Source organism: Phacochoerus africanus, chromosome 16 (genome assembly GCF_016906955.1).
Source record: "Phacochoerus africanus isolate WHEZ1 chromosome 16, ROS_Pafr_v1, whole genome shotgun sequence".
Taxonomy (NCBI): Eukaryota; Metazoa; Chordata; class Mammalia; order Artiodactyla; family Suidae; genus Phacochoerus; species Phacochoerus africanus.
In genome coordinates this window covers 19,832,525-19,854,254 of record NC_062559.1, presented here as the reverse complement: position 1 = coordinate 19,854,254, position 21,730 = coordinate 19,832,525, and the positions used below count along the sequence as shown (strand labels likewise).

At 48.0% G+C, this 21,730-nt stretch overlaps 1 protein-coding gene across 1 annotated transcript; it reads left to right on the top strand.

Annotated features, from left to right (window-relative positions):
• The first annotated feature begins 1,590 nt into the window (after positions 1-1,590).
• GARIN1B (golgi associated RAB2 interactor 1B) lies at positions 1,591-18,655 on the top strand. The gene is made up of 7 exons (XM_047763480.1): positions 1,591-1,970; positions 3,082-3,266; positions 4,939-5,191; positions 8,562-8,683; positions 12,263-12,306; positions 15,903-16,070; positions 18,230-18,655. Exons 1-7 carry the CDS (start codon positions 1,725-1,727, stop codon positions 18,241-18,243), a joined length of 1,032 nt encoding a protein of 343 aa, XP_047619436.1. The 5' UTR covers positions 1,591-1,724; the 3' UTR covers positions 18,244-18,655.
• The last annotated feature ends 3,075 nt before the right edge of the window (positions 18,656-21,730 follow it).

The window sequence follows — 21,730 nt, the reverse complement described above, 5'->3', positions numbered from 1 at the left end:
ACGATTAGCTATCTAGACTGAATGCTAAAAAACACCCCGCCCTCTACACACCACAGAAATGGGCTCAGCAGGCTTGCGTGGAAAAGAGAAAAAGTCATCTTCCATATTGCAGGGAACTTCTGAGTGTCTCCACGGCCAAACATATCCACACCTTATATCTAAGCCAATAAGCTTTACTGTTGCAGGTACGCGTCAAACAATGAAAAGCATCACTTCGGAGTCTTGGTCGCTCTCACTTTTGTACTGTGTGTTGTTTGCAGGGAAATGTCCACCGCGGGATGCAGTCTCCGACCCCATCCTTAGAGAATATTACCGTAGAGAAAACTTTCCCCACATGGTGAACAAAAGGAAACGAGGAGTGTGAGTGCAGAAGTTGCTGTACCCACAAGGGAGCTGATAGAGCAGGGGTGTAATGGAATCGACCAGGAGAGGGGGCTGATAGAATCGGATAAGGAGAGCCTCAAGTTTCGGGCCTTCTCCGAGACTTGATAATGAAGTACAAAAGTAAACCTCCATGCTTATCCTTTGCACATGTTGGTTGTCAAATTGCTTTTCTAAATTGATTGTGTTCGACCTTGATGGTTAATAAAGTCTGGAATTTTGTCCAAATTAGAGTCAGATTTCTCCCAGAAAGAAACTTGGATAGTGGTCAGCCTGCTTGGTTTTTTGCCTCTGACCCAACTGCCCTAAGATTCAGGCTCCGGCTTCCTCTGGCCCGGGAATGAGGCACACTGTCTCTGTCTGAGATGGGGAAGGGCTTGTCCACCCAGCAGAGCTGCTCCTCGGGATTCTTGTCCTCTCAGCTGGCACCTTACCAAGCCAGCCTCTGGGTAAGAAACTGCCTTTTTCTACTGTTCTTTCATTTTGACCTCCTCGGGGAAATCAGGCCTGCAGAAGTTGTCAGCCAGCCATAGCAGAGCACAGAGCAGGCGCCTACAGCCCTGCAACTCCCTCCAGAATCAGCAAAGGCGATTGCAGATAAACCGGGGCAGCATGTGGGGCCCATGTGGTACAAAGCTCAAGAGGACTGGGCTTTAAATCGACAGCAGCCCTTAAAAAACCCTTTGGGGAGTTCCCGTCGTGGCGCAGTGGTTAACGAATCCGACTAGGAACCATGAGGTTGCGGGTTCGGTCCCTGCCCTTGCTCAGTGGGTTAACGATCCGGCGTTGCCGTGAGCTGTGGTGTAGCTTGCAGACGCAGCTCGGATCCCGTGTTGCTGTGGCTCTGGCGTAGGCTACAGCTCCGATTAGACCCCTAGCCTGGGAACCTCCATATGCCGCGGGTGCGGCCCAAGAAATAGCAAAAAGACAAAAAAAAAAAAAATTTTTTAAATAAAAAAAACCCTTTGGGCATGGGTTGCATTCTGCGGAAGGGAGGGTTGGAAGGCAGGGAGAGTATTTTTCTTTAGCAGCGGAAGGAGCTTCCCAATAGCCATCCTTCTTTGCTTTCTGCCTGGTTCAGTGCTTTCTCAGCAAGTTCTGGGGGAGCTGTGTCCTCAGGTCCTGAGAAGGGCTGGGGCACGTCAGGGCTTTAAACAGGCTGTAAAAGCATTTCCTTCTCTGCATTTCCCTTTCCTGCAGGCCTGCCCTGGTTTTTCATGATGTCATCCATTCATCATTGTGAGCTGATTGGCTGTCCCAGGACTTGGCCAGCTGCCCAAGGCCAGGAGGGAAGAGAGAGATCTCCGGACAAACGTGCTGTGGGCCCCTGAGCATGTGCCGAAATGTCATCAGTTCCACAAAGACAGACTTGGAACAAATCAAAGAAGACGGTCAAAGTCACAAGATCCTATCCAACCTTCCCTTCCCTGAATGCCTGGGAAGAATTCAGGGGCCTCTTTCCTGTGGATGGGGAACCAAATCCTGGAGTGGGCCTGGGTGTGGAGGAGGGACTGCTCTGCCAGATGGTTCATTCTCCAGAATTCAGCCTGTTTCCTGAATCAGTGATGTTTGAAAGCAACTTTGTCCAGGTACTCTTGGGCAGCTCCGAATGGCACTTCTTGATTCTTCTAAATCCGTTCGCACCGTGTAACCAAACAGTCTGTCCCTGGACCTGGAGTGGAGTGACAACGGAGGCAGAGAGGAACTGAATGCAAGGCTACCCCCACCCGACCCCGACTGGGCAGAGCCCCCCACAGGTTTTCTCCTGCAGTCACTCTGGGAGGGAGGTCGAGGGTTCGCTGCTCTGAGTGGAGGATTTGATGTTTGCTTCCTTCCTCAGTTTGCTTCCTCCTCCAGGCTGTCAGCCCATTTCAGATGAACAAAGGCCGCATAATGAGATGCCCTTTGAGGGTTTGGAACAGAAATGCTAATGGGTGAAAGAATAGGCATTGGACATCCAGAGAGATCTGGGCTCAGAGTTGAGTCCACTGCTTTCTTCTCAGGAGGCGTCATTGTGCACGTGGCCTGCACACCCTGAACCCCAGTTTCCCATGAGACATGGGAGGCAAAGGCCTTAGTAAAGCGGCATTCGGTGCCTTTTTGCTTCCTTCCCTGGGCTCTCCTGAGCCAAGGGAACCCAGCATCCACAGAACCCAGGAATTACAGGGACCTGACAGTGCAGAAAATGTGCAGGAGGTAATAGGGCTCCTCAAAGAAGGGCCAGAGGATATGTTTTTCAAAGAAAAGCTGGGAAACAGCCTGGGGAGGATTCACAAAAGTGTGATACACATCAGGGAACTCCAGGGGTGTGGTTCTTGTGAGCAATTTCTAATAGTAAGTAGTGTAAATACTGTTACAGTTGTTTAGGCCATATGGGTTAAAACTGAGCTGCTTAGCAAGTGATGCTATTGCCCCCCCCCCCCACCCGCCACCACCGACGGGCATTTGGCAATGTCTGTAGACATTTTGGGTTGTCACAATTTGGGGGGATGGAGTGGAGATTGCTATTGGCATCTCCTGCGTAGAGGCCATGGGTGCTGCTAAACATCCTACAGGGAACAGGAGGGCCTTCTCCCCTCAAAGAATTTTCCAGCCCCAGTGTGCACAGTGTTGGGTTTGAGAAACGCTCACCTAAGACGTACTGCTGCTTCTGCTGAATGCTCACACTATGCCGGGGGGCGGGGGGGGGCTGCTTCGCAGGTCAAAAAGGGCAGGAGCTGGATAGACATCTACAAAGCTTCCAATACCATGGCCCTTGGGGTGACCTCCTCCGTGCCCTGCCTGCCTCTTCCCAACATCCTCCTCATGGCCAGCGTCAAATGGCACCAAGGGCAGAGCCAGACATGGAACAGACCATCTGCAGCCCCCAAGATCGTCCTGAAGAGGTGAGCACAATGGATGGGCGCGAGGATCAAGGAGGGCGAGGTACGAAACCAAAGCAGAGGCTGCTTGTGACTAAACGCAAGGTGGGAGAAAGCAGAGAAGGCATCAGCAGTGACACTGGTTTTGTCTTTAGACAACAGTAACCCAAGATAGTAGGTGCACCAGAAGCATCAAGGCCAAGTGGGGTAATTGGGGGGCATAGCGAGGACAGGAGTGAGGGCCAGTCTACATGCCCACTTTCCTTCTCACTGCATTCACTCCACTGAATTCTTAGGAATTCTCTCCACTTTTGGCCAAGGGGCAAGGAAGCCAGGAGATCTGGCAGATGAAGCACTCATTGGGAGATGCAGATTCTAGTCCTTGGTATGCAACTAACTAGACTCAAATGATTTTTTTTTTTTGTCTTTTTAGGGCCACACCCACAGCATATGTAAATTCCCAGGACAGGGGCCGAATTGGAGCTGTAGCTGCTGGCCACAGCCACAGCCACAGCCACGCAGGATCTGAGCCTTATCTGCGACCTACCCCACAGCTCACGGCAACGCCGGATCCTTAACCCACTGAGTGAGGCCAGGGATCGAACCCCCATCATCATAGATACTAGTTACGTTTGTTACCGCTGAGCCACAGTAGTAACTCCTAGACTTGAATAATTTTTGAGCCACCAGTTACTTGCTGCAACTCAGTTTTCCTAACGGTAACATGAGTGGGATGAAGTCCTGCTTGGAACTGTAACATCTAGTGACGTGCTTGTCCGGGATGAAACAGCCTTTTCAGTTGTTTGAACCTCTTCAAGGATTCTGGTAGGAAAGCTCAGGAATCTCTAGATATTCCCAGAAGTCCAGGCAAACCCCTCATTGCTCCACTATGTTCTAGGCATACCTGCAGCAAGCACAGTGCAGTCCCAGCTGATTAATATTAGATCCAAAGCCAGCTCCTTGAACCTTAGCTCCTTTGGGAAGAGGAATTGAGGCATTAAGGTCAATGAAGGATCGACCTGGACCGCGGGACCAACTCCGAGGCAGAGGCGGCCAGCTCCCTTTGTGCTACCAAGAAGGAAATTGAGGAGTTCTCTTACAGGGAACTGGCATTGTCACTGCTATGGCTCAGGTTCAATCCCTGGCCCAGGAACTTCATACGCTGAGGTCACGGCTACCTTACTCCTAGTTTGTCTCTCAGGCAGGACCCAGGGAACATCAGCGTGAGAATCCCAGCAAAATGGGTGGAGGTTAAAATGCAGGCTCCGAGGCCACACCCCAGACCTACTGAATCTGAATCTTTGGGGTTATCTTTGGGTGTCTGCATTTTATTTATGTTTTTCTTTTTTTGGCCACCCCGCGGCACATGGAGCTCCCAGGCCAGGGATCAGATCCGAGCCATAGTTGCGACCTAAGCCGCAGCTGTGGCAACACCAGATCCTTAGCCCACTGTGTCAGGTCAGGGCTCAAACCTCTGTCCCAGTACACCCAAGACACCACCGATCCCAGGTGTCCACATTTTAAACATGCTCCCCAGGTGAATCTGATCTCCCCAAAGTTTGAGCACCACTATGCTAAGCGGGCTCTCTCCTACCCCCCAAAAGCCTCAGTCCTGAAGGAGACACCCTCATTTTAATGACGACAGGGTTGGATCAGAAGCACTGGGTTGCCAGTGTGTCTTCCCTTGCATCTTCAGGATTCTCCCACTGAAGTTTGTGGAGCTCCAGGTCTGCGACCGTCTTCAGCGCGTCCTGCGCTTGAGAACCGTCATGGAGAAGATCTACTACCTCAGGCTCCACCCCGACCATCCTGAGGCGGTCTTCCACTTCTGGATCCGACTGGTTCAAATTCTGCAGAATGGCCTGTCCATCACCACCAAAGACCCTAGAATTCGTGTCACTCACTGCCTGGTGCCCAAGAACAGCTGCAGTCCCTCAGGAGACGCTAAGGTAAGTGGGCGCCACTGCGACCTCCAGCCAAGGCCAGAGCTGAGCTGTGGAGCGGGTGGGGGAGCACCCTGGGAAGGTGAGCCTTGCCTTAGGCCTTTTAAAATCAGCTTTACTGATTAAATTTCGCTCATCATCAGTGTGCAGTTCAACACTTTCAGTAACTGTATAGAGCTGCACAACCATCACCACAACTCAGCTTTAGAACAGTTCTGTCAACCCAAAAAGTTCTGTCATGCCCATTTGCAGTCATTCCCTGTTCCTGCATTCTGCCCCAGGCGACCCTTTCATCTGTTTTCAACCTCATATTTCTGAGACAGTTCATGTAAATGGAATCCTGTAGTATAGAGTCTTATTTCACTTAGCGTAATGTTTTTCAAGTTCATCTACATCGTAGCATTGGGCTAGCTGAATGACAGACACAGATTATCAATAATTCATTCCTTTTAATTGCTGAATAGTATTCCACTGTATAGATATACATGTTGTTTGGTCACCAGCTGATGGACATTTAGAATGTTTCCAGTTTGGGGCTATTAGGAATAAGGCTGTTATAAAAATTGTGTATGAGTTTTTGTATAAATATGTTTTCATTTGTCTTGGATAGATTCCAAGGAATGAAATTACTGGGTCATATGGTAAATTTATTTAAACTGGCAAACTGTTTTCCAAAGTGACTGTACCATTTTGCATTTGTTGTAAAGACTATCATTTCCCCATTTAGCTCTCTTGACATCTTTGCCAAAAATCAATTGACCATAAATGTAAGGACTTATTTTTGGCATCTCAATTCCGTTCCATTAATCTGTTTGCCTATTCTCACACCAACACCACAATGTCTTGATTAACGTAGCTTTATAGTAAGTTTTGTAACTGAGTGATACAAGTTTTTCAGTTTTGTTCTTTTTCAAATTGTTTTGGCTATTCCAGATCCTTTGCATTTCCATGTAAATTTTAGGATCAGCTTATTAATTTCTACACCCAAAAAAAGCCCACTGGAATTTTGACAATGACATGTTTTGTTTGTTTGTTTTGTCTTGTTTTATTTTTTAGGGCCAAACCTTCAACATACGAAAGTTCCCAGGCTAAGGGTCTAATCAGAGCTGCAGCTGCCAGCGTATGCCACAGCCACAGCAACACAGGAGCTGAGCTGCATCTGTAGCCTACATCACAGCTCACAGCAATGCCAGCTCCTTAACCCACTGAGCAAGGCCAGGGATTGAACCTACATCCTCATGGATACTAGTCAGATTCATTTCTGCTGAGCCACAACGGGAACCCCCATTCCATTCTTCTTTAATTTCCCTTAGTGATGTTTTGTAGCTTTCATATACAAATTCTGCACTTCTTTCGTTAAATTTATTCCTGAGTATTTGATTTTGTTGTTATTATTATGAGCAGAATTGTATTTTCTTAATTTAGTTTTTGCATCATTCTTTGGAGGTATAGAAATAGAATTGATTTTTGTGTATTAACCTTATTCATTAGTTGCAGCAGTTTTTGTGGATTCCTTGGGACTTTTCTATAAACATACACACATATATTCATGTCATCTGTAATAAAGTCACTTAACTTCATTTCCAATTTGGATCCATATGCTTATTTATTGTCTTATTGTATTAATTAGAACCTTCAGTACTGGAGTTCCTGTCATGGCGCAGTGGTTAACGAATTCCTCTAGGAACCATGAGGTTGCAGTTCAATCCCTGGACTTGCTCAGTGGGTTGAGGATCCGGCGTTGCCTGTTAGCTGTGGTGTAGGTCGCAGACGTGGCTTGGATCTGGTGTGGCTGTGGCTGCGGTGTAGGCCAGCAGCTACAGCTCCAATGGGACCCCTAGCCTGGGACCTCCGTATGCCACGGGAGCAGCCTTAGAAAAGGCAAAAAGACCAAAAAAAAAAAACCTTCAGTACAATATTTAATAGACGCGGCAAAAGTAGACTCCTTGCCTTCCTTGCCTTGTTCCTGGTTTTAGGGAAAACAGTCAGTGTTTCATTAAGCATTGCTGCTAACCGTGGCATTTTTGTAGATGCCCTTTATCAAGTTGAGGAAGTTCCCTCTATTCCCTGTTTGTTGAGAGGTTTTATCATGAATTGGTATTAGATCTTGCTAAATGCTTTTTCTGCATCTACCGAGATGATCATGTAGTTAGTCCTTGATTCTATTAATATAATTTATTATATTAACTGATTTTTAGATGTTGAACCAATCTTCTGTTCCGGCAATAAACCCTACTTGGTCACTGCTGTATATACTCCTTTCTATATATTAATGGATTTCATTTGCTAGCACTTTGTTAAGGACTTTTGTGTCTATGTTCATTAGAGATACTGGTCTGTACTTTCCTCGTGATAGCCTGGCTTTGGCATAGAGTAATACTAGCCTTGTTGAGTAATTTGGGAAGTGTTCCTTCCTCCTCTATTTCTCAGTTTGTAAAGAATTGCTATTACTACTACCTTTTGGGGGGGGGGCTGCACCCATGGCATTTGGAAGTTCCCAGGTTAGGGGTGGCATCGGAGCTACAGCCACTCGCCTACACCACAGCCACAGCAACGTGGGATCCGAGCCTCATCTTCGACCCACACCACAGCTCAGGGCATCGCCGGATCATTAACCTACTGAGCAAAAATCCACATCCTCATGGATCCTAGTCAGGCTCGATAACTGCTGAGCCACAAAGGGAATGCCCTACTACTGCTTTAAATATTTGATAGAATTCAGGGACGCCAGCTGGGCCTTTTTGCCCCAGGACTTGGAGTGTGATGAACACAAGCCTGACTTGAGCTACAGCTTTAAACGCCATGAAGGCTGAGATTCATCTGTTTTCTTCACTGAGATTCCCCAGTGCTTGGCACATAGTTGATATTCAATAAATTTTGAATGAATATGAGCAGCGTGTACAACTGGGGCATCTGTGGGCGACAGGAAAAAAAGCAGTTTTACCCTGGCATAAAAAGGAGCTCAGGATGGGATGTTTCTTAGAGAAATGATTTTGAAAACTGTTAAATTCCTAAAATAAATATTTAATCATGCTCCACTTAAATATAAAACCAAGTAACATAATCTTAACTAAAGTTTATATTAGTAGGCTATTCAATAACATATATAGGCATAAGAATAGGTTATCTACTAAATTATGTTTAAAGTATTCAATGATCACATTATCCTTAGACACCAAAGGATCCGTATAACAGTACGGGGGTATAAACAAACAGATGCGGTCTCAGAATGGCCTCTCTCCGAGGAGCTGGCGTGGCCCTGTTCCATGGAACAGCTTGAGTTCTAACACTTCGGGATCTGGGTCATGATATGAGAAAATGCAGAGACGCTAAGGCCTTACCAGTTGGTTTTGCTTTTTTTCTTTCTCCCCTCTAGTTAGTACAGAAGAAACCCCAAGCCTCCCAGCCCAGCGAGAGCCTCATGCAGCTGATGGCCAAGGGCGAGAGTGAGGCCCTCTCTCAGATTTTTGCCGACTTGCACCAGCACAACCAGTTCAGGTACCCGACCCAAAGCCAGCCAGCCCGACCTCCCCCCCTGCAGCCAGACGGTCTGCACTGTGAAATCCAGAAACCCAGTCACTTGGTTAATGGGCATGGGTGGGGCATGGGGGACTGCCCCTGGTACCCAGTCTCTCTCCTTGACTCAGGACAACCTTTTCCTGGTCTCTTGGCCTAATTCTTCTCCACAAGCTTCATGGGCTTGACTCCAGAGGAGGAATTTTCTTTTTTCTTTTCTTTTTTTTTTTTTTGTCTTTTTGGCATTTCTTGGGCCACTCCTGCGGCATATGGAGGTGCCCAGGCTAGGGGTCTAATCGGAGCTGTAGCCACCGGCCTATGCCAGAGCCACAGCAACGCGGGATCCGAGCCGCGTCTGCAACCTACACCACAGCGCACGGCAACGCCGGATCGTTAACCCACTGAGCAAGGGCAGGGATCGAACCCGCAACCTTATGGTTCCTAGTCGGATTCGTTAACCACTGCGCCACGACGGGAACTCCAAGAGGAGGAATTTTCTAAAAAATGAAAAGTAACTTCTTTGGTGGTAAGAATAAATTAGCAACACTAGTCGGGAAGTAAAACCTAATTTCTAACCGAGCTCCTAGTCCTGCAGAGAAATAACCCAAACATTATTTAAAACCTCATCTACCATTGGGTTCTTTACCTACTTACCTGGCCCCTGCTTGGACTTTATGGATGTTCCGTGGTGATTTTTATAAAAAAAGTTTTCTGGAGTTCCCATCATGGTGCAGTGGAAATGAATCCGACTAGGAACCATGAGGTTGCGGGTTCGATCCCTGGCCTTGCTCAGTCGGTTAAGGATCTGGCGTTGCCCTGAGCCATGGTGTAGATCAGACACGGTTCAGGTCTGGTGTTACTGTGGCCGTGGTGTAGGCCGGCAGCTACAGTTCCAATTGGACCCCTAGCCTGGGGACTTCCATATGCCGCTGGTATTGTCATTGTGCAGGCCTGTCTTCTCCATGCCTGAAGGTGTCCCTGTAGGTGCAGGTGACTTAGGGTTGAGTGTTGAACTGGTTGGTATGAGAGAGACAGAAGTCCAGAGCCCTTAGACCGCAGGGAACCACGGCCCGAGAGCAAAGGTGAGGTGGGAACCAGGGTCCTGGTGAGCTTGATTTGCAGTGTTGAAGAAAAGGGAGAACAGAGGTAAATGAGTAAATGTCACCAGGAGAGAAAAACAAGGTGTCACATAAAAGGAAATTTTTTGTCATAATAGAGACCAGTAGCTCAGTGACGGAACCAAAAAAAAGAAATATCTCTCTGTGAGTGCCGGTCATAAGCTGAAAACCGGGAGAACAAAGGAGGCGATCTCTTATCAGAGTCACTGCTCTGACTGTGAGCTCTTGGGCACATTGCCTCACTCTGCCAGGCCTCAGTTTTCAGACCTGTAAAATGGAGATTACGGTAGTGCCAGCCTCTCCCAGGTACTGTTAGGATTAAATGAGCTCACATGCGTCAAGTGCTTGACCCGGCTTCAGCAGATTTGGAGGCAGATCTAAATAAACTCTCCAAGAAGTTGTCAAATTAATAAATGAACAAATAAGTGTCAATGAACATTAACTTGTATTATTAATTCTAAACTGGGACGGGAGGAGAAAAGTATTAACAAAAGAAAAAGGCTTCTTAATGGCTTGCTGTTAAAGAATATATACTGGGGCTCCTCATTCTGTATGTCATACAGAGATCTGCAATGAAGAAATTTCAGAGTAAGAGGTCCCCTTGCTGAGCTGGAGAGCTTGGACTCTAACAAGAGCAAGATGCAAGATTTTTAAAAATTTTTTGCTTTTTAGGGTTGCGCCTGTGGCACATAGAAGTTCCCAGGCTAGGGGTCGAATTAGAGCTGTAGCCCTTGGCCTGTGCCACAGCTACAGCAATGCCAGATCTGAGCATCGCCTGCAACCCACACCACAGCTCATGGCAATGCCAGATTCTTAACCCACTGAGCAAGGCCAGGGATCAAACCCAAGTCCTCATGGATGGTAGTATAGTTCATGACTGCTGAGCCACAATGGAAACTCCAGGGCAGGATATTCTGAAGCAACTTTTTGACTATTTCAAAACATTAAATCACAGATTTTCTTTTCTTTTTTCTTTTTTTTTTTTTGTCTTTTTGCTATTTCTTTGGGCCGCTCCCACGGCATATGGAGGTTCCCAGGCTAGGGGTCCAATCGGAGCTGTACCCACCGGCCTACACCAGAGCCACAGCAATGCGGGATCCGAGCCGCGTCTGCAACCTACACCACAGCTCCCGGCAATGCCGGATCGTTAACCCACTGAGCAAGGGCAGGGATCGAACCCGCAACCTCATGGTTCCTAGTCGGATTCGTTAACCACTGCGCCATGACGGGAACTCCCCTAAATCACAGATTTTCTTTATTACTCTGGGAAGGACGGCTTCTGTTTATGTCTCAATGGCCACAAGTCAGTCACATGGCCACAGCCAGCTGCAAAGGAAGCTGGGAAATGCATCCTTCCTCCCACATGGCCTTGGGCCCAACACAAAATTGGATGCTCTGCCCAAGGGAGAAGGGAAAGGGGATGCTGGAGGCCTCCTGGCACTTTCTGGCACAGACAGCTTTTAATATCTCCAGAAGGTCAGAAGATTCTAAGACCTGAAGGAGAAACACACAGAAGCCTGATAAAGGGTGGAGGAACCAGTGTGGGGTAAGGAAAAGAACGGGTGTAAGACTAAGGCTTCGACCAGAGGAGGAAGCTTGGCGAGTGCAGAGAGAGGGAAGAAAGGCCAGTGGGTTAGTAGGGGCGGTGGTAGGAGGACATCCATAGATGCGGCCAGCACCAAGCCCCGCAGGGCCTGGGAAACCATGCAAACGCATTTAGACTTTAAGTGTAACAGGAGATTTAGCAGCATTTTAAACAGGGAAGTGACGTGATCCAATTTACATTTTTAAAAGGTCATGCTGGCTCTTGCAGTGACAGTGATTTGAAGAGAGGGCGGGTAGGTGTGGCGAGACCAGCCAGGAAGCTATGGCAACCAAGTCTGGGCTGTCATACACAAAATGGATCAGAGCGATTTGAGAAACGGGGAACATTTAATTTTTGCTTCCCTGGCTCAATAATTGTTTTGTACAGACATGTCGTTTCGTCTCTTTAACGTCCCAGAATGAAGCCCTGCGTGATGATTTTCCTGCTTATTTAGGCAGGTTCTGGTCTGTGTGCTGTTATAGCAGTTCTTGGCATATTGGCAACAGTATGCAACTTACAGCAACTAAAATAAAATGGTTGAGATGCAAGACCAAACAGATGGAGTCACACCCCCTCCACCTCAGCAAAGTCAGCAGCGTGGGCTGTGTTCCTCAAACCCCACCCCAGCCCACCTCCCCTTCCCTGTTTTTTCATCTGGGACTTTAATGTGCATCACGCATACCCCATATAGCCACAGCTGGCCTTTTTCATATTTATATCTGCCTGTAAAGCTTTGGTTGCGTCAGGAAAAATATAGCTTGACATAAAATTTGAAATGAGAGTTTCATGCTCTATTCTTTTTTTGTTTGTTTGTTTTGTTTTTTGACCTTCATTTCCTTGATCCTGAAATGGCTGGAGTTCCAGGAGCAGCAAAAAGACCGAGAACAAAAAGCACAGCTCAGGTAATGGAGGGCCCAGGGCACCCTTGTCTCAGAACGTTCTGCCTTTCGGATCTAGGAATAAGTCCCTCCCACTCCCCGCCCCAACTTTCCTGATGCTGACGGAGTCGCCATCATCCTCCGCACCTTGGGTTGAGCTCCTGTGGGACCTTTGGCCACCAGCGTCCATTTGACACCACATCCTGCCAATATCTTTCTTCGAAATGTTTCTCATATCCTTGACCTCACTTCTGCTCCCACAGATCCTTCCCTAGGCCACGTTATCATCTCTTGCCTGGACCACTGCAGCAGTCTGCCGCTAGTTCATTCATTCATTCATGTATTCCTTCAAAAACATGCACTGAGCACTTGGTAAGTGCCAAACCCTCTTGAAGTCTCTGGACTCACAGTGAAGAGAGACCTGGTACTCCTTTCAAGGGGTTTATAAGCTGGTGGAGTCAGATGGGTACATCCCCAAGTGACAAAATCTCTCCTCAGGCAACTTTCAAAGCTCATGCCCAAGGGTGCCACTGGAGCACAAAGACAGGGCTGCCTCACTCCTTCCCAGAAGCTGTCTGGGAAGGCCTGGGATCTGAGCTGAGTCAGAGAGGATGAGTGCATGTGGGCTGGCCAAAGCGGATGAGGTAGGGATTGGAGGAAGAGACACAGAGTCTGTGAGACAGCATGACGCATTCCAGAAACAGCAACCAGTTCCCTATGTACGTCCAGGTTCTAGTTTTAGCCACATCCACTCATTTGGGCATGGATAACCCTGCAGGAACTTTCCACCTCTTACCCATCTCTCCCGATCACCTTCTCTTCCTCAGACGGGAGCCCTCTGCCTCCTCCTCTTCTCCGACCCAAATCTTCTGCTCTGGTCACACCTCAGGTATCCTTCCCCAGGCCTTATTCATCTCTCTCTGTTCCCTTCCCCTGATGCCACTCTCAATCCTACCTAATCTTCTAGGTACACTCACCTTCCTGCCCAGGCAAGACTTGCTCATAACCTGTCTTATGTAACATAAGATCCCTCATCGTTTCATAGGTATAATAAGCCTTGTTTCTTCAACTAATACTAATTTTTTTTTTCATGGCACGCACAGGGCTAGGAACACAGTAGAAACTCAATAAATATTCATGCAGCATACTGCTAATAAATTATTCCTCCAAATTGGCTCAGGAGTCAGCCAAAATACCATGTTATATTTAGAGATTTAGAGGAAAGTGTACATCTCAGGGGAGCTGTGCCAACTTTTATCCAAAGCAGTTACCTCAACTCAAATGTCTGCAGGAGGTATAATTGAGTGAAGAGTCAAGGTGTCTTACATATAAGAAATGGTTGATTTTTTTGTCTTTTTTAGGGCAGCACCCTCGGCATATGGAGGTTCCCAGGCTAAGGGTTGAATCAGAGCTGTAGCCACCGGCCTACGCCACAGCCACAGCAATGCGGGATCGAGCCGCATCTGTGATCTACACCACAGCTCACAGCAACACCAGATCCTTAACCCACCGAGCAAGGCCAGGGATTGAACCTGCAACCTCATGGTTCCTAGTTGGATTCGTTTTCGCTGTGCCACGACGGGAACTCAGAAATGGTTGATTTTTCTCTTGGCTCTATTATTGGTAAAACAACAGCCGGACTGACACTTGGTTTCAGCATTAAGGAGACAGTACGGAGTGGTGGGGACGGTGGCAATGAAAAAATGAACATTTCTTTCTTTCTCTCTCTTTTTTTTTGGGGGGGGGGGTCTATTTAGGGCCATACTTGTGGCATATGGAGATTCCCAGGCTAGGGGTTGAATTAGAGCTACAGTTGCCGGCCTATACCACAGGCACAGCAACGCCAGATCTGAGCCAAGTCTGCAGCCTACACCACAGCTCAAGGCAATGCTGGGTCCTTAACTCACTGAGTGAGGCCAGGGATCAAACCTGCGTTCTCATGGATGCTAGTCAGATTCCTTTCCACCAAGCCATGACAGGAACTCTAAAAGCGAACATTTCCATTAAAGAGTCAGTGAATTATTGCCATCCTAGAACACAGGCCTGGTGTTGCCAGATACTCTGATCTTTCAAGAAAAACCAAAAACCTGGATTTTTATGTGACACATATCCCCACTTCATAAAAAACTACAGTATATGCCTATACTTACTGGGCAAACAAAATGTATCTACAGACTAAAGTGAGCCTGGAGGCTGCCAGTTCACAACCCGTTCTAAATGGTGACTAGAGGAGTTCCCATCATGGCTCAGCAGTTAATGAACCTGACTAGTAGCTATGAGGACACGGGTTTGATCCCTGGCCTCTCTCTGTGGGTTAAGGATCCAGTGTTGCCATGAGCTGGGGTGTAGGTTGAGGATCCAGTGTTGCTGTGGCTATGGTGTAGGCTGGTGGCTACAATTCTGATTTGACCCCTAGGCTGGGAACCTCCATGTGCTATGGGTGTAGCCACCCCCAAAAGACAATAAAATAAAATAAAATAAATGGTGAATCAAGCTGATTGCTGGCCCACATTTTCTCCAAGTCTATGAATACCTTCTCCTATTATATGAGAAACTGCTAATATAACGTTGATTCATTAATGTTTTTACACATACATTCAAACACACACATGCTCGCGCGCACACACACACTCAAAACATACCCCATGAGGTTAGAGTTGAAGAAGATAGAAATAGAGAATATTGCAAACTTATTTCTAGGACTTGAGGAAACCGCTAGAATTTCAGAGTCATGGGACGCCTGTATCATGGGGACTGTCACTTCCGAGATGGCCCTAGGCTGATTTCAATGAATCACCCTGGGATGGCCTAAGAGCCCTGCTCTTTCTTTGGAGCTGAAGGAACCCCTCTTTTTCTCTTTGTCCAGGTAGTGTACCCTTTTGGTTTGGAAGGACAGTCACATCCCAGCCTCTTGGAAATTTTAGATGACGAGAGAGCGAACTACATTTGGAAAAGCCGGCATCCCCCAGCTCACCTGTGTGGTTGAACATTTTAACTCCCCATCAGCGAGAGCTGTGACCTATTGCCTTCCCCAACTTTAATGTGTAAATGATCCCCTGGGGATCTTGTTAATATGCAGATGTTGAGTCAGTGTGGGTCTGGGTGGACCTGAGACACATGCTCTCAGCGATGCCAGAGCTGCTGGGCTGTGAGCCACCCTTTGGGTAGCTGAAGTCAAGAACAGGCTCTGGCTTCAGGCCGTCTGGGTTCAGGGCCATTGCCAGTTCAGCTAGCTGAAGCTCCTGGGGACATTCACTTGGTTAACCTCTCCAAGCCGCGTTGGTTCCCTCCTTTTACTGGTACTGCCTTGTTGACATGATGTGGTAGAAAGCTCAGGCTCTGTAGCCGGGCTCTCTGGCTTTGAGTTCTGGCCCTGCCTCCTCATTATGTGGCCATGGGTAAGTGACTTAACCTTGCTGGGCCTCAGATTCCTCAGGCCTCAAATGGGGACTATGGCAGCGTTGACCTCTCAGGGCTATTGTGAGGATTAAAAGAGCATTAATGCATGTAATTGTTTGGACTCGTGCCTGGCCCATAATAAGCACCTCACAAATGTTGGCTGGAATCTGAGAGGCTCTGTGAATTAAAGTACAAGCAAATGCATTCTTTTCTTGTCCTAGAAAAAAACAGTCCCAGCGAAGATTCCATCCCTTGCACCCGCGACCTCAGTTGGAGGGATTCGTTCACCTATGGAGAGTGGGAAAGAGAGAATCCCTCTGGGCCGCAGCCCCTCTCTCTCCTCAGCACTCTGGCAGCCTCCACGGGGCCACAGCTGTCCCCACTCATAGGTACGGTGATGGGGCTAGTCCAGCTGCCTTCCTGGGACAGGCCTGGAATTCCACTTCAGGCCCAGGTTCACGTCCTAGGGCCCTGGGGGTGATTCCAGGAGGCTGTGGGGTGGGAGTAAGGGTCGAGCCACAGCCACCACAACCCTCTTTGTTCTTTTTGCTTGTTTGTTTGTTTGTTTGTTTCTAGGGCCACACCCATGGCATATGGAGGTTCCCAGGCTAGGGGTCTGATCGGAGCTCAGCCACCGGCCTCCACCACAGCCACAGCAACTCGGGATCCGAGCTGCATCTGCAACCTACATCACAGCTCACTGCAACGCCAGATCTTTAACCCACTGATCGAGGCCAGGGATCGAACCACAACCTTTTGGTTCCTGGTCAGATTTGTTAACCACTGAGCCATGATGGGAACTCCTGTTCTTTTTCATGATTATTTTTGTCTTTTTAGGGCTGTACCCACAGTATATGCAAGTCACCAGGCTAGGGGTCTAATTGGAGTCATAGCTACCAGCCTATGCTATAGCCACAGGAACGCCAGATCCAGTCAGCATCTGTGACCTACACTGCATCTCTTGGCAATGCTGAATCCTTAACCCACTGAGCAAGGCCAGGGATCGAACCCATATCCTCACGAATGCTAGTCAGGTTCTTAACCCACTGAGCCACAACGGGAACTCCCAGCCCTCTTTTTTCTTGCCCTGTTCTTCTCTATCTCTGACTGGGCTGAGTGAAACCCTAAGTATGGAGCCTCCAGAGCCACCAGAGGCTCCTAGAAGTTCCTGCAAATGGCTGTGAAGGGATAGAGACGAGCAGGACACTGTTGCCACTAGAGCTGCCTTCTCCCCACTGTGTGGCAGGCATGAGAGGCTGCCTATGCAGAAGGGGCAGCTCCTTTTCCTTTCTAGAGCTTTTAGAGATCCTCGGCCTTCTGCTGTGGAGAGTGAGAAGGAGGGACGGGGTGGGGGACACACTTCTCTGGGGTCCAGCCCTTGCCTTTCCCTGCTCCAAGCCTCACACATCCCTCTATGCATTCACTTAACAATCATTCATTACGTACTTCCTATATGCCTCTATCTGATCAGAGATAATCTTTAAAGAAAGTAGAAGTGGTTTATGTTTTCTAAAGTCTGATATTATTAATAAACCACTAAGTCTTACAAGTTACCTGTTATTAATAGTTGACAATTTAAAAATTAACAGAAGTGAAATTCCCATTGTGGCTCACTGGGTTAAGGACCTGACACTGTCTCTGTGAGGATGCAGGTCCCATCCCTGGTCTTGCTCTGTGGGTTAAGATCCAACTAGGGGAGTTCCCGTCATGGCGCAGTGGTTAACGAATCCGACTAGGAACCATGAGGTTGTGGGTTCGGTCCCTGCCCTTGCTCAGTGGGTTAACGATCCGGCGTTGCCGTGAGCTATGGTGTAGGTTGCAGACGCGGCTCGGATCCCGCGTTGCTGTGGCTCTGGCGTAGGCCGGTGGCTACAGCTCCGATTCAACCCCTAGCCTGGGAACCTCCATATGCCGAGGGAGCGGCCCAAGAAATAGCAACAATAACAACAACAACAAAAAAAGACAAAAAAAAGACAAAAAAAAAGAAAAAAGATCCGACTAGGAATCAATCCAACTAGGCAAGCCACGGGGTAGGTCACAGATACTTCTCAGATCCTACGTTGCTGTGGCTGTGGCACAGGCTGGCAGCTGCAGATCCTATTTGACCCCTAGCCCGAGAACTTCCATATGCGACAGGTGCGGCCATAAAAAGAAAATAAATAAATAAATAAATAAATAAATAAACATATAAATAAAAATTAACAGAAGTATCTAGTTGCCCACAGAAGAGCTATTTTTTTTTGTCTTTTGTCTTTTTAGGGCCACATCCGTGGTGTATGGAGGTTCCCAGGCTAGAAGTCTAATCAGAGATACAGCTGCCAGCCTATGCCACAGCCACAGCCACATCAGATCCGAGCCGCATCTGTGACCTACACCACAGCTCACGGCAACGCCGGATCCTTAACCCACTGAGCGAGGCCAGGGATGGAACACGCAACCTCACGGTTCCTAGTCGGATTCATTTCCATTGCGCCAAGACAGGAACTCCCAGAAGAACTTTTAAGGCAAGTTACATCCTATTGAATCTTTTCCTCTCCTACACTAACAGGAAGTTCTATCTGAGCCTTGCACACTGGGGAGAATCTACGCAGCCCTCGCCAACGCCACTCTGCAGCATTCAGCTTTCTGAGGGACTCTATCTGGTGGAGAGGAGAAAGCCACAACTAAGGAAGAACTACAATGATCTCCTGATGACAGCACAGCCTCTCCTGTGAGAACCACTTGAGAGTGTGGCTCCTGGATGAGAAGCATTGTTCCAGCACGTGACTTGGCGTCCTGCCTACCACACCTCGCCTCCATTCCACCCCCAGAGTGGGCACGAGAAGACGTGCTTGCAGAAGGGCCAGGACCGAGAGATGGAGAGAAGGAGGAGAGAGAAACAGGACCGGAGGAGAGGTGGAAGAGACCCAGATGGCGGCCCCAAAGTGGAAGGTGGAGGGAGGAAATCAGAGAAGAGGGGAGAGGCAGGAAAGTGGTGACAGAAGGAAACATAAGAAAAGACAAGCGAAGCACGCCACTGAGAGATGCCTCGCCACACTTATATTTCTCTAATACAAACTTGAAAGTAAGGTCATATTCTAAAAAAGATAAGTGCTTTCTTCTCTGCTCAGACTATTCTGGACAAGGAAGAGGGGCCAGAAATGAATTCCAGCCAAAGGCCTCTCCTTAAATGTGCCTTTTTTGCCAATGTTTCTTGTTACTCCCTCTTTTCTGATTCAGGTTTTAGACCTTCGTCCATCGTGCATTCATTCCCTAACTTGGACTTGCTAGTCCAGTCCTGCCATTCCAAACAGAGGTGTGGGTTTGCAGCTGCAGAAAGGTTCCTGCAGGAGGTAGGAAGGCCGGGCGTGTGAGGTAGGGGGAGTTTCTTTTGTGTTCAAACTTCTAAGTTTGCTCAATTTCTTTTGCATGTGACAACCCCTTGAAATATTGGCCTGCCTTGCTAGAGCTTATTAGAGATTCCAAAGAGAGGAGGCACAGCCTCAAAGTACAGGTAAATCAGAGGTTCCAGGCCCAAAGTACAGGTAAAACCAGAGGTTGATAAACTCTAGATCAAGGGAGCCACTAAGGAGGGTCTGCCAGATGGCCCGTGGACCGGCCTCTGTTTAAAATGCACAGTAAAATGCACAGTATTTCACATGCAATAAAAACCAGATTCTTGAGTATTTCAGAAAAGCTGCCCAACTCTCCAATTTGAAAGCCATTTTGGATGTCTTGCTTTGATTTAGATTATCCGAGGAGGGGTGTTCCCATCATGGCTCAGTGATAACGAGCCCAACTAGTATCCATGAGGACACGGATTCAATTCCTGGCCTCGGTCAGTGGCTTAAGGATCTGGTGTTGCTGTGGCTGTGGTATAGGCCGGCAGCTACAGCTCTAATTAGATCCCTAGCCTGGGAATTCTCATATGCCTTAAGCGAGGCCCTAAAAAAGAAAAAGACCAAAAAAAAGATTATCCAGGGAGGGTCTGTTTTTTCACCTAAGTGGTTTTCAGATTGAAATGGTTAGTGGGCTAAAAATCCAGTTCCTGGAGTTCCCGTCATGGTGCAGTGGTTAACGAATCCGACTAGGAACCATGAAGTTGCAGGTTCAATCCCTGGCCTTGCTCAGTGGGTTAAGGATCCGGTGTTGCCGTGAGCTGTGTTGTAAGTTGCAGACGTGGCTCGGATCCCGAGTTGCTGTGGCTCTGGCGTAGGCTGGCAGCTACAGCTCCGATTAGACCCTAGCCTGGGAACCTCCATATGCCGCGGAAGCGGCCCAAGAAATGGCAAAAAGATAAAAAAAAAAAAAAAAATCGAGTTCCTGCATCACCATCACTCTTACCAAGGATGACTTGTGTCCTAATTCTTGGTGATTTTAATATTCACATATATGATTCTTCCCACACTCTGGCCACAGTTCCTGTCCTCCACGACTGACGCCAATTCAACCCCTAGCCCTTCCATATGCCACAGATGCAGCCATAAACAAACAAAACCCTGCTCAATCTAATGTGACTCTTAAAATCTTAGGTCATGTCACTTCTCTGCTCAAAACCTTGCCATGTCTTCCCGGAGTTCCTGTCGTGGCACAGTGGTTAACGAATCCGACTAGGAACCATGAGGCTGCGGGTTCAATCCCTGGCCTCACTCAGTGGGTTAAGGATCCGGCGTTGCCGTGAGCTGTGGTGTAGTTTGCAGATGCGGCTTGGATTCGGTGTTGCCATGGCTGTGGTGTAGGCCGATGGCTACAGCTCTGATTAGACCCCTAGCCTGGGAACCTCCATATGCGGAGGAAGCGGCCCTAGAAAAGGCAAAAAGACAAAACAAACAAACAAACAAAAAAACCTTCCCATGTCTTCCCATCTGTACTAAGGTGATGCCGCCTCTCTAAGAGATAAACCCCCATATATCAATGGCATAAAATAAACAATAGAAGTTCATTTCTCACTCACAGAAAAGTTCAAAAAGGGAGTTCTTGTTCGGTGAATGGCTCTTTAACAGGACCCTGGGCTCCTTCCACCTTGGGACTTGCCATCCGTGCTACACAGCTTCCAGGCGTTGCTATAGGAAGAGCCAGAGCTTGGAGAACGGCACAGAGCAGATTTACATGACCAATACAGGAAGTGGTGGCCATCATTTCTGCCTCTCTTCCCTTGGCCAGAGCTCAGTCCATAGCCATGATGCAAGGGATGCTGAGAAATGTAGCCTAGCTGTGTCCCAGGATGAAGAGGAAACAGTTTGGTAGTTAGCCAGCCTCTCCTGCACCATTTCACTCATTGGAGAAGCCGAAGCCTTTGCAATGGCCTAAAGGTCCTCTGCTGAGTCCGCCTCCTCTTCACCCTCATTCCCGCTACTGCCTCCCTGACCTCATGTCCTCTGCTCTCCTCAGCTGCTGTACCCAGCCACGCTGACCTCCTGTTGCTCTCAAACACTCCAAGCAGGCTTCAGCTCAGGGCCTTTGCCCTTGCTGTTCCCTTTTCTTTTTTTTAAGTCATCTTTTTTTTTTTTTTTTTAATCTCTTTAAGGCCACACCCGCAGCATATGGAGCTTCCCAGGCTAGGGGTTGAATCCCAGCTGACCTATGCCACAGCCACAGCAACACAGGATCCGAGCCACGGCTGCGACCCACACCGAAGCTCATGGCAACACCGGATCCTTAACCCACTAAGCGAGGCCAGGGATTGAATCTGCATCCTCATGGATGCTGGTCAGATTCGTTTCTGCTGAGCCATGACAGGAACTCTGCTGTTCCCTTTTGCTGGGATGTTCTTTACCACCTTCAGATGTTCACTCTCTTCATGAGCCTTTCCTGGCCACTAATATTGCAAGACCACTCCTGATAGTCCTAATACCCCCCTTTCTCCTTTCCTGCCCTATTTTATTTCATGGCACCTATCACCATCCCTCATTCTGTATATTTTGCTTTCTTGTTTATTGGCCACATGCCAGAATATAAGCCCCATAAGAGAGTTTGACCCATTTTTTTCACAGCTGTGTCTTGCATACCGGGAACAATAGATTGATTTGTGGAGTGAATGTTTAATAGCATCACATGAGCAGAGTTGGGA